The sequence below is a fragment of the Neopelma chrysocephalum genome, unplaced genomic scaffold (genome assembly GCF_003984885.1).
Source record: "Neopelma chrysocephalum unplaced genomic scaffold, ASM398488v2 Primary Assembly neopelma1_138, whole genome shotgun sequence".
In the NCBI taxonomy this organism is placed as follows: Eukaryota; Metazoa; Chordata; class Aves; order Passeriformes; family Pipridae; genus Neopelma; species Neopelma chrysocephalum.
Genome location: NW_020897800.1, coordinates 1,368,156 through 1,380,714, shown reverse-complemented (window position 1 = coordinate 1,380,714; position 12,559 = coordinate 1,368,156). Strand labels below are relative to the sequence as shown.

Sequence of the window (12,559 nt, the reverse complement as noted above, 5' to 3'; positions counted from 1 at the left end):
AAGGGAGGGTTCTCTTTTCTGCACATCCCTGCTTTGAGGTGCCCATCCATGAGGGGATCCCACAGCCTCTGCTGTGCTGTGCTGGCTCATCTTCCAGTCCAGGCACAGAATGTGGCCCAACACTGTCCCTCCTGTTCCAGCCAAGAGTGAAGGTGGCAGGAATTCCAAATCAGCGTTATTCAAGATGGGAATGAGACAAAAGAGAAAGAAAAGGGGCAGAGTGGGCTGGGGAGGTGTGACAAAAGCAGGCAGGGGAGAGGTGGTGGTTCTGTGGTTCTTCTTTCCCGTTCCCCTGCATCCAGATCTTCACCTGTTCTTCTTCCCCCCATCACACCCAGACCTCTGTCCCGTTCTGTAGCTCTTCTGAAGCCTCTCTGAACTCAGAGCAGTTCCCAGCCCATCAGGTGCATGTTTGGAGGCCCCTGAGCTGTGCATGGTCTTGGTTTTTCTCTGCCAACTTGTGCCTCCCCAGAGCTGCTGAGCAGAGCAGTGTGGGGCAGGACACCTGTGGGATTTTGATTTTCCAGCTCCGTGTTCTCTGTCTCCTCTTCTCACATCTTCTACATTTTTTTTGTGTGTCTATCTCTGTCTTTTTATTTTTTTGGTCTGTGTTCCATCCATGGATAAACTGCAGGCATCCCTCACCCACGTAAGTGCTCTCTGCATTTCTTTCACTCTCTGTTTTTTTTTTTTGTTCCTCTAACATACAGAACATTAGCTTTTAATTTAGTGCCTTTTTCCTCTCAGGGTCTTTAGAAATGGAGTAACTGGTAGTGTCCATTTCCTAACAAGACTGACTCTAGAATAGTCACCCTGCTCTGGGTGATGCTGCTCTTTTTTAGAACAGAATTAGGGCTTAACACATTTGTCTTTAGTGTAAAGCATGCAACTGAAATATTTAACATAGTGATTGTCTAATAATAATTATAGATAGTGTATTGACTACAGACTGGAGTAGTGGAAGGCTTCATATTTATGAATCCATTAAAATCGTTAAATTTTAATAAAATATAGATAATTCAGGGAAACCAAAGAGGAAGAAGTTTTAGCTAAATTTCAAGTCTGTTTTAGACCAATTAAGAGCCAACCAAAAACTTCTAAATTTTTAATATCTTCACAATTTTGAAAGCAAAAACTTCAAGAGAAAAAAATTCACCTTTTTTACCTCCTCTCACCAGTAATTTTTACCATTAGTAGTCTTTGGACAGTCTTCCAGCACTTGTGTAGATTGTGTACTTAAATAAACCTCATACTAAATGAAAAACAAAAAGCATATTCAAAGTGAGTCAGAAATGTGATGGATGTGTTTAATTGTCAGTGAAACACTGGGTGCTCCATAGCTTTGTGCTGTTCCAATCAGAGCTAATCAATGGAGCCAGAAGAAACCTCTTGATCTCAGTGAACATTATTCTCCTTATTAATGTGTCCTTGTGGTGAACTGCTGTTATTCCCAAGATTCCATGGACAAGCTTGGGGAAGCTGCTGTCACATCCTTTGAGATTTCTGAAGCCAAAGTAAAAAAAACAGGAAATCATTTTTATTTTTACCCCAAATTCCCGTGTTTAAATCCTGCCTGTGCTGCTTTTCCTTCAAGACTTTTGTATAAAAGCTTGGACACAGTGGAGCAGTGAGAGGATGGGTGGGTTGGTAGCCAGGGTGGATGAATGAAGGGACAGATGGACAGACAATTGCAAATTGCAGCAGTTAGAGAGTCACCTGGGAGACATTTTCCACAACATATGTGCAGTCTGGGGCCTGCAATTGTGTGGAGCCTGTTAATTCCAGCAGAAGTAATTATATCCCTCCTCTGAAGGTAATCATGGATGGTGTTATAGCTCCCAGGGTCTGGGGAGGGTTGGACATATCAGTGATAGCCAGGGGAGATCAGGGCTGGGGTGTGCACACCAGGGCTGCAGGAAAAGAGAAAAAATCCAATTAAGGAGAGAGGAAAAAAACCATTAAAAGCTTTGTTTCAGCCACGCCATCAGCTCTGTGTGCCAAGCCTCACGTCCCTCACCTGGGGACAGGTGTGTGGCTTTGAGGGGCATTAAAGCACATTTGTTGTGGAGTCTTTTGGTGGTTTTTAATGTGGCAGTGGGCTGCTGGTCAATCCATAGCCCCCAGCTCTGCTCCCCTGTAGGGTAAGTTCCAGCTCTTCTCCCTTCTTTGTGGGCTAAACTGTATTTGTTGTTTGCAAATTCTGTTCTGCTGCTCCAGGCACAGCCCCACTGGGATCCCTGGGAGCGCCGGGTTTGACACCAAAACATCTCCATGTACAAACCCCCAACACTAGAATAACCCCCAGATTCCAAATCCCTTCAGGTTCTCCCTTTGGGCAGTTTTTACCAGGAATCCCCTCCCCTCCTCACCTGCCTTTCTCTTTCCCCAGCGAGTCCTGCTGCCCCCACCTCCCGTTTAGCAGAGAGTGAGTACAGCACAAAGGGCTGCCCTTGGTCCTCTGTGCTCTGCATGATCTTCTCACTGGGTGTAGTGCAGTCTGCCTAACATCCCTGGGGGGTTTCCTAACATCCCTGGGTGTTTTTTCCTGCTTTTCTCTTATTTTTCCCTCCATGAGGCTGCTCCCCAGCCCCTCAAGGGGATTTACCCCTCTCTGTCACTGATGGTTCTTGGGGTCTTGGAGGCAGGGCAGTGATAATTCTTTAAAACCAAAAGATTTTATGTGCAACAGGAGAGAAATCCCTCCCACTTGTGTCTCTCCTGCTGTGTTCTCCCCAGGGCTTTTGGGAGCAAGGGCATTCCTTGTCCTTCTGTCCTGGGAATCCCTGTATCTCCTGGTGCAGCCTGGGCAGTGCAGGCTGGCAGCTTCTATCAGAACTCACTCATTTCCCAAGGTGCTCCCACTTTCAGGGCTGTTAGTCCCTTTTCCTGCTCTCTGCATGTTCCCTGGATGCAGTGCATGGAGGTGGGAAAGAGCAGGGAAGTCCTTTCCCTGTGGAGGGAGGGCTGGAAAGCAGCAGCAGGGCACGATTTTTGCAGCCTCTTGAGGTAGCACAGCCCTGCCACAAGGATTCAGGTCATTCTCACTCTCACTAAAGCTCCTCTCTCTCCTTTCTGTCCCCCCTGCCCCTTCCCCTTGATTTCCACGGGGTTTCACCTTGATGTATCCTGTGCATCCTCCACGTTTCCATAGCAACTCCTCCTGCTGCCGAATCCCAAAGCCCAGAGGCCCCGAGTGAGTAGCTGGGCAGTGCTGGGCAGTGCTGCCCCTGCTCTGGAGTGCTGCTTGTGCTGCTGCAGCCCTTGGAAGAGGGCATTGAAGTGCTGTATTGCCTCGTCCTGGTGCCTGTTAACCAACAGTGTGTGGTGTGAGCATGGGGAGATCCCAGCATGGGGCCACTCTGCCTCCTCCTCCTCCTCCCCTCAGCCCTCCAAGCATGTGCTGAAAAATGGAGATGGAAGATCTAGAAGGAACACAAAGGGGGATGGAGGTGGGGGGAAAAGAAATAGAAATTATAATTTCCAAAAGGAGTATTTGCCTTTCACGTTCCCCATCAGTGATTTTGGTGTTAAAGATGCCTTTGCAAAAAGGGATGTGGACTAAAGGATCTCCTTGCTGCCCTGCCTTGCTCTGTTCTCTTTGAATGCAGGGAGATAGAGTTGATATTAAAAGTGTGGGTGTTGGATGCTGAAAGAGATGCAAATGAGGAGGTGGAATATCTTACAGGAGAGAGGGAGCTTTGCCCCATCTTACCACCAGGGCCCTGCTTGCCTTAAAAGAGGTGTAAACTTCCCAAGAAATCCTACCTGAGACGGGCCTGGATTCAGATTCCCTCAGTTCTTGCCCATCCCTTGCTGTCTGGGCAGCCATTCCTGGTGAGGCTGGATCTGGGTAGTCCAAGGAAAACCAGCTGAAAGAGTTGCATGGGTTGATTTGTACCCAAAATAACCATTTTGAAGTGTCTGCTTTGGCCTGTTCAGAGTCCAGGGCCACCCCTGCCTGGGACTGAGTGGATGTGTCACATGGGTGACTTTAATCCCTGCCTGGAGGAGATTTGCAGTCAGTCACATGTCCACAGAAAAGCCAAGCAAATACCTGCAACAAAATCATGAGAGAAATAAAAAAACCCTTGAGGAAGAGCCAGGTTTTCGTGGTGCACACGTGTGTTTTGAGCAACTAATCATTCCTGCAAGGCCAAATGCTTCTCTTTTGGTTTGCAATAACCAAGGGTCTGTGTTTTGGGAATGTGATCTCCAGGCTGGAGACCTGCAGTGGGTTAGAAGTGGGTCGTTGCTTCTAAGTGGAAAATATAAAAGCATGAGATGTGTGTGATTGTTCTGGGGGTTGGGATGGATGGGATGGCCAGTAAAAGGAATGAAACCCCCCCTAATTATTGCTGCATTTATGACTGGCACATTCTGTGCTCTAACCCATGTCCTTTATCTGCCAGTGGCCACGAGTTCCTTCTTGCAGGGTATTTTCTTTGTCCAAAGGGCCAAACCCCACTTCCTGATGCACTCGAGTGCTGGGGGTTCTGAATTGCTGAGGAGGCTTTTTAATTCTCATCAGACTTGGAGGATGGGGAGGAAAGGGAGAAGGGCAGAGTCTGTAATAATCCTTTATTCCTTAGGAGGCAGAGGCTCTGCTGGGGCTGTTCATGTGTGGGCTTCCCTTGGAGGGAAAACGATGGGTTAATGTTTTGCAGAACATTTTGTTCCCCAGAAAAGAATCTTTACCCAGAAAAGAGACCGAGGGCTGATTTGTGATCAACATTCTCCACCCTTGTTTCTGGTCTGGGGGCAGGGGCTGTGTGTGGAGGGATGGGGGGTTTGTAAGGACAGAAGTTTCCATTTTCCCCCACGCTGAAGTTCAGCTTTTTCTCCTGCCCTGTCCCTGTCATTTGTGTACAGACTCAGTCTGTGCAAAGAGCAGCCCCATTTGTATGCTGGGCTGTTCTGCAGCACAGCAAGATGTGATATTCAACAGCACAAAAAGAGCTCTGGCACAGGGCTGATGCTCTTATAACTTTGCATCATTTAATTACTGCTGCTGCTGCTGAATGATCTTGTGTTTTACCCTGCCCTGACCTCAGGGGTTCAGTGAATGAAACCAAGAGCAATTAGAAAATGAGAGTTGCTGGGTGGCACCATGAAGTCAGGAATTGAAGCCTAATGAAGCTGAAGAGTTTCTTCACTGGCTTTAGTGAGTTTTTGCCTTGATGTGATCAGGAGCATATGGGAGATGTCTGTAGTCATGTTAAGAGGTTAAGGAATATGTATCTCCTTGGAATTAATCCTCTGAGGTTGCTCCAATAAATAGTTCTGTACCAGTGGCAGTAATGAAGTTTTTCTTGCAGCTCTCTCCACTGAGGAATCTGGTTTGGCTTGCACTTGAAAAAGTGGATTCTTTTTCAGATGAGGCACTAACTTGAATGTTTCTTCTCCCCAGTCTCTTGGTTTTCCAGAATCTGTAGGAACTTCTGTCTTATTTAGTAGGTACTGGCCAAGAGGTTCAGTTTGCAGGATGAGGGAGGTGGAGGACACTGAGCAAGAGACATTGAGGTGGAAAACTGAGGGGGTTTTTCCTGTAAAGTCTGTGTTACCTCTCACAGTGCATCCAGCCAATGCAGGCTTGGGAAAAGCACCCCAAGGAGCTGGAGACTCTGGCTTTGGAATTTATTTCCCCCAGAAATGGGCCTGTCCACTGAGTATTTGCTGCAATAAGACAAACACACATGAGGGAAGCCTGTTTACCTAAAAAGTGAAAGTCTGATAACAGGTGTTCATTAATTCATTTGTCTTTCACACTCCTTTTCTTTTTCCTTTCCCTTCCACTCCTTCCAGGCCCAGTAAACTTCCCTCCTTCACCATGCCCCTGCCCAGAGCTGTGTGAGGCTGTATTTATAACTGCAGAGAATGGATTGAGAGCTTCGTTGTAACAAATGGATTTTACATTTTGTACCATCAGTTTTTTTCCTTGGTAATAGTGTGTCTTTAATCTTGTCAGGGAACAAGCACCCAAAAGATTAAGGGTTTAATTCTCTATACATCACATTAACAGGGAAGTACCAGAGCACTGTGAAGTTGCCTCATTAAGGTGAGACAGAGGGATGAGCATGAAAAATGCAAGTTATAAAGGAGAGAGTAATTTAGGAAGGGAAGTGGAGCGTGGACTGGGTGTGTGCTCCGCTGTGACACCTGATGTTGTGCCATTCCCCTGTCACACACTGCACATCCCTTCATCTTTTCCAGCACTTGCTGTCTCCCCTGGGCCAGCTTGGTCATTAATCTGCAGAGCAGAGCTCTTCATCCCTCTCCCCACTGACAGAACCCCCCCTGCACACCCAGAGCCTCAGTGGAGCCCCCGGGGTGGGGCAGAGCTGGGGCCCCCAGTGCAGCTCTCACTGACCACATTCCACTTGCAGCTCCTTGATGGAAAGCTCTGGCCTTGGAAACCTTCACACCCAGCAGGTTTTTCTCTCTTGCAGTTGTTGTTGTTGTTGTTTGTCCTGCAGAGGGGAGGACACCTCAGTGTGGGATGCCAAGGTTTGTCCTCCCTTGGGCTGGTTCTGCCCCTTCCACCTCGGCTGTGTCTGAGTAACAATATTCCCTTTTTCTTTCCAACAGTCTTGTGGATTCCTCCAGCATTTCTGGCACACACTCTGCAATAATTTGTGCTCCTTTTGTTCTCTGACGTGGTATCACTAAGCAGTGACGCAGCTGTGCCTAACCCAGGTCATAACCCAGTGCTTTCTGTGGTTTAATATTCTTATTTTCCAGGCGGTTTTACTGTCTCCCCCAGTGTTTCTGATGTATACTGGCTAATTTAATTTTGCTCCTATTTTATTTAGTCTGTAATTCTGTTGTTGATTTTTTTCCCTTGCCCATTGTTTACATCAGTTTTTTAATTTTTTTGTATTTTCCATGTGACCTCCTCCACTTTCCTTTCAACCAAATCATGTGCGTGCGTATCATGTGACTTTGTCATGTGGCTTGCATGGTGCTGCTGATGTCGTCCTCGCTGGTGAACAGAAGGTAAAACACTTTGTTCTGATTGGTTGCCTAGATTTGGGGTGAGGACGCTCCAAATTCCGTCACTCCACAAATCCTCCCATGAGCCCCTTTTTTGGAGAAGTTGCTCAAATCACTTTTGTCTGCATGTGAAGGACTCGACTTCTGCATTAACTCCACCTCAGTCTCCTGCACTGAGCTGGGAAAAAGCCTGGAGGGAAAACAAAAAAAAACAAGGCAAAAATCCCCTGGCTCGGTCATTTGCTTCTTCACTCTGAGTCCAGCAAGGAGCTGTCCCAGGAAGGTTCTGGAACACTCTGGAATGAGCACCAGTGGCCACAATCCCTTTGCCCCTCAGGGTACCAACCACAGGCTGGTATTTGATGGGGGGTTGTGGCTTTAGCAGCATTTTGCCCCTGTACAACACACATTTATGGAGGTGTATATATATATATATATATACACACACATTCACACTGTACATGTTTAGCAGCCTTCCAAATGAATCCTAAATTGTCTATCTCTGAGATCTAGTTATTGGGAATGTATGTCACATTGAGATTTAAGAAATGATTTTTTCTATTGTGAGTAAAACTTTAGCACAGCTCGAATGGGAGCTCTGCTATAAAATACTGTATATATACACTATAATATATATATATAATGCTACCTATAGTATATATACTATAAAATAGCACACCCAGAGTTCATGATGGGAGCTCCACCTCACACAGTTTCCATCAGAGGTGCTGTTGCACCTTTCTTGCTGCTCCACCCCTGGAGTATCTGGGAGCCTGGCAAGGATTTAACCCAAACTCATGTCCCAGTAGCTGCTGATCTCCATGGAATCAAGAAGCAAATGACTGACCCCTGCAGCTTCTGGAGCTGGAATCAGCCTCCAAGTGAAGTGTGTGGCAGTGACAACAGTTTCTGCAGCGTTGGGATTTTTACAGTTCACTTCATGCTCTGCATAACCTGAAGGGGAGGAGGGAGGGAAACTCTTCTGCTGCCCCAGCTCAACAAGGGACTGTGAAAACCAGGAAGCAATTGGCTTTTTTTCAACCTGTGAATTCCGAACTCGCCTTATTGCCTTGGACAGTCCAGGAAAGGATTTAGGCTGGGGTTTGCCAGGAAAACAGAACTAACACCAGTAACCTTCCCACATGACTGCATGCACAGAGCAAACCCCTCTTCCCTGGGTCTCTGCCCTCTCTGGTTGGACTCCAGGAGGGTTGAAGACTTGGTTGTCTTGTTTTTGCATGTTTTTTGTTCCTTCTTTTTGACTGTTGGTGTTTTGCTTCTCTTGTGTGCATTCTGAGACCTCCTGAGCTGTTCTTTGTATTTACCACTCGTGGAGACTTTCCCTGGTGTCTCTTTCCAGTTGTGACTCCTCAGGTCACAATCTGCTCCTGTTTACACGATGGTCAGAGGTTGCAGAAATCAGCTCCTTCCTTGTCCCTGTGTGGCAGAAATTGCCCTCAACAGCAGTTTGTACTCTCTGAGCACAGCAAGGATGCAGGATCTTTCCCTGGTGCCAGCAGGGCAAGGATTTAAGCTCAGCCTAAGTAGTGCTGCAGTGTCTGGTGACCAGTTTGAGCTGCTTTCCCAGGTGGGCAGAGGACAGATGTGATAAAAGGTGTCTCACCTGCACTGCTGTCACTTCTGGGGTCCAGCACACACTGAGTGCCCTGGCACCAGCAAGAAGTTGGTGCTGATTTTTTTCATATTCTCCCCCCACCTGAAGTTTTCCTGCACTCCTGGTGCTTGTGGCACCCTCTGAAAACCAGGTAAAAATAAAACCAGCTGCTGAAACCCAACTCCATCAGACTGGTAGCAGGTCAAGGAAGCACTGAATGTAAACTGAACAGTGCAAGGATACCAGGAGCCATTAGGTGCTGCCCTGCAGCAGGAGATTATTGGTGCTAATGGCTTAGCAGGAGTGGATAAAAACCCATTTGGAAGCGTAAGGGCTCAGAGCACTGTCCTCAGCTCCCCTCACACCATGTGTGGGAGCCAGCAGGGAGTGATTCAGCCTTTGGGAGCCTGCAGGAAAGTCCTGATTTCATGTCCAGTTGATCAGATTCCTTCTGAGTTACCTCTGGAGCCCAGAGGAGGGATGTCTGAGCTTCCCTGGGGATGTGTGCCCTGCCAGGGCAGTGCCAGCACCTCTGACACCTCCTGGAGGGACAGTCCTGCTTCCTCAGCACAGCCAAGCACTGGAGGGCTCCTTTCTGAGAGTTAAAGGAGGGCACATCTCTTGGCTTCTCCCACAGGTGAAGCACTGTTTGGATTGCTTTTGTCCTGGAGAGTGTCCTGGGGGTGAAGTTGGGCTCAGGCTGTGGAAGCACAGGGTCCTGCGTCCCTGCTCCTGCAGCAGAGGGGGTTTGAAGCAGATGTTTGGAAAATGAGGGTCCAGAGGAAGTCTGGTGTGCCTGGAGCTGGTGACTCTCACTGAGCCCCAGGGGGATTCCTCAAGGACCCCACATTCTGTGGAACGTTAAGGCTGGAAAATGCCCCTGAGAAGGGTGGAAGGGGCAGATTTCTGCAACGTGAGCTGGGTGTGAGTGGGGGATCCCAGGCATGAGGCCCCCCCTGTAATGCTGTTTGCCTTTCAGCCCCGGGCTGTAGGGAGGATGCATGTCTGTGAGCATGAGCTGCTTCTCTAACCTGCTGCTGACAACCTTCTCTCTCCAGCTACTGACATCTTCACATCCTCACTCATCATGGGGCTGCTGATTCTGCTGGACTAAACTCTTCCCACTAAACTTCTTCTTCCTTTGTTTGACACACTAACCCATTTTTAATTTTGCAGCCCTGTTGTATCTGGATTACACCCACCTGCCTAAGAGAAATGAAATGCTGTGTAATTATGGAGAGAAAGCTGGAGTATTTTCAGCAGGGTTTGCACTGCTCCTCCTCCTGTCAGCCCTGAGGAGTGCTCAGAGTTCTCCTCTTTGAACAGAATGTTTCTCAGGGCAGAAGTGAATTTAGGTGTTGAGGAAGGAAGGAATCAGGAGCTAGAAATCAGGCAATTCAAAGTGAAGAAAAGGTTCAGCAGAGAAGGTAATTAATCATGGGAATGGCTGTGTAGAAAGAGCAGCAGCATCTCTGACATTTAAAATCAAGAACGAGCATCTTTTCAAAGGATGTTCCTCTCAGTCTTGGTGCTCAGTCACTGGAAAAAAAGATCTATCCTGTGTTAGATAAAAGGTCAAATTCTGTAAGTACAGTGTTCCCTTATCACTCCAGCTTCTCTTTACTTATTGCTCATTATCTCTCTGATGTGAGGGTGGCAAAGAGCCCCAGGAGATGCTGCTCCTGCCCTGCCCAGCTGGCAGTGACCCCATCCCTCACACCTCCAGAATTGCTGCTCAGGAATGGCTCAGTGTGCAGCCAGACCAGTGGCCAGGAGTTGTTCCCAGTTGTTACTGGGAGCTGGTTTCTTGTGTTAAAAAACTATAGAACCAGACATTTGGGTTTGTTTAATTATTGGTGAATAACCAGTGTTGTTGCAGAGCAGCTTCTTAACTCAGTAGTCCAAACCTGTAACTTTGTGGTGATGTTTTTCTTTAGGATTGAGGAAAGAAAAAAAAATATAATTGCTTGGTTGATCTGATTGTCCCAGGGTGGAATCCAGCTCTGGAGTGTCCAACTTCCATGGGGGAGCCTTGTAATGGAGGCAGAGGCAGAGCAGGGATTTGGAAAAGCAAAATAAAACCTGGGAGAAGGGAGCATTGCCTCTGTACATCTTTAAGTGAAGTTGCTGTGTTGTGAAACACAAGTGTGTGTGTCTCCCATTGGGGTATCCATGGATGGGAATTGCCTTCTGGGAGCAGCTGGGATGTTAGAGCATGTGATAGTGTGCAAGAAAATGGAATTAATCTTAAATTACTGTGTCAGTCCAGGTCTTGCAGTTTTCTCATTGATGTTTCACCAAACAAAATGTGCTCAAATCCTTTCTTTGGCCAGGAAAGGGGAGGGGGAAGGGTTTCAGATTACTAATGAAGATCAACTTTTGAATTATATTGGAAGATTAACTTTTCTGTGGCCAGTCAGAAATGCATGTGCTTCCCATTAGGAGCTGAATACAAATCCAGACAGAACAGATTTAGAATTGAGGATGGGTTTTGGGTTGACCTTAGTACAACTGGCTTATTATTTCCTTTCACTTTTGGTAGTATTGAATAGAAATAAGTCTTTTAAAAAGTTTTATTCTCGGCAGCAGGCTGAGCTTTAAAAAAAAGTCACAAATGTTACTTCAGCATCCAGTTTTGATCTCATTTGCTCCTCCTGAGGTCACAGATCTCACTGTTGCAGAGTTCTGGTGTCGTTCCCTGTGGGATACCTTGAGAGCTGGATCATTTGTGAGCTGTATTTCACCTCACTTTGGTGTTGCTGGGAGTGTGTGTTGAGGAATAATGTCCCTTTTCAGTGATGCTCTTTAGATCCCCGTCCCACAGGAGCAGCCTGGTTGCCCCATCCCCCACCTTGGTGTTTTCGGGGTGTTTCACATCAGTTTTTCCAGCAAAAGCAGAGAGGATATATCTGGTCATGGCTCCAGGGGAAGGGTGGGGCCTTTGTCACTCAGCCTCTGCTTCCAGCACACACAAAAATGGGAACTTGTGCTGGTGAAATGCAGGGAACCCTTGGGTCTGGCAGAGATTTGTGCCCTGGACACACAGAGTGTCGGGGTCAGGATGGCTCTGACACCCTGAGGGTAATGAACTGCTCCTCTGATCTTTGAGCACTTTTCCCCTGATGATTTTTATTTTTTTTTAACAAACCAACCTAAATCCCCCCCTTGTTCCAGGGGAACCCAGCGCTCCCAAGCTGGAAGGGCACATAGGAGAGGACGGGAACTCCATCAAAGTGAACGTCATCAAGCAGGACGACGGGGGCTCCCCCATCAGACACTACCTGATCAAGTACAAAGCTGTGAGTGTGACACCCCCCCAGCCTGTCCCCTGCTCCCTGGGCAGGCAACACAGCCCCAAAACTGGGATCTGCCAGGCCAGGCCGGGCTGGGAATGGAATGGGGGTGGTAAATCAGGCCAGAGCTGTGTGAAGAGGTAAATCTGTGTCACTGGTTTAAATTTGACATGCTAAGATATGTAAGAACACTCTTAAAGTGTTCTTTGTAAGGCAGAGAGGTAGAGAAGCTGCAGCTTTTGCCCCTCTGAAAGGTGTCTAATGATGGGGCAAAGATGAGAGGAGGAAATGAGGGATTTTCTTTGGGTGTGGTAATGCAGAAAACAGGATTCTGGGCAGGGAAGAGGCTGTTTTGGTCTCTCTCATCCTCTCCACTTAGAGAGGATGTTTTCACAGAATAGTTGGGGTTGGAAGGGACCTCTGGAGATCATCCAGTCCAAGGCAGGGTCACCTGGAGCAGGTGGCACAGGAACAAGTGGGTTTGGAATGTCTCCAAAGAGGGAGACTCCACGGCCTCCCTGGGCAGCTGTTCCAGGCTCTGCCCCCTCCAGGGGAAGAAGCTCCTCCTCGTGTTGAGGTGGAACTTGTGCTTTGGTTTATGGGCACTGCTCCTCATGCTGCCACTGGGAGGGATCTGGGACCGTCCTCTGACCCCCCTGGG

General features: G+C 47.7%; 1 protein-coding gene across 13 annotated transcripts in view; it reads left to right on the top strand.

Moving 5' to 3' along the window:
• NCAM1 (neural cell adhesion molecule 1) overlaps positions 1–12,559 on the top strand; it is a 91,954-nt gene that overhangs the window by 61,832 nt on the left and 17,563 nt on the right. For 5 of the 13 annotated variants that reach the window (XM_027699471.1, XM_027699465.1, XM_027699468.1 and 2 more), the window contains 2 exons: positions 6,991–6,993; positions 11,780–11,904. In XM_027699471.1, the coding sequence (XP_027555272.1) occupies positions 6,991–6,993; positions 11,780–11,904 (128 nt within the window). Of the gene's footprint in view, positions 1–634; positions 650–6,990; positions 6,994–11,779; positions 11,905–12,559 lie in introns of all 13 variants that reach the window. The other 8 variants (XM_027699464.1, XM_027699469.1, XM_027699467.1 and 5 more) reach the window with 3 other exon arrangements.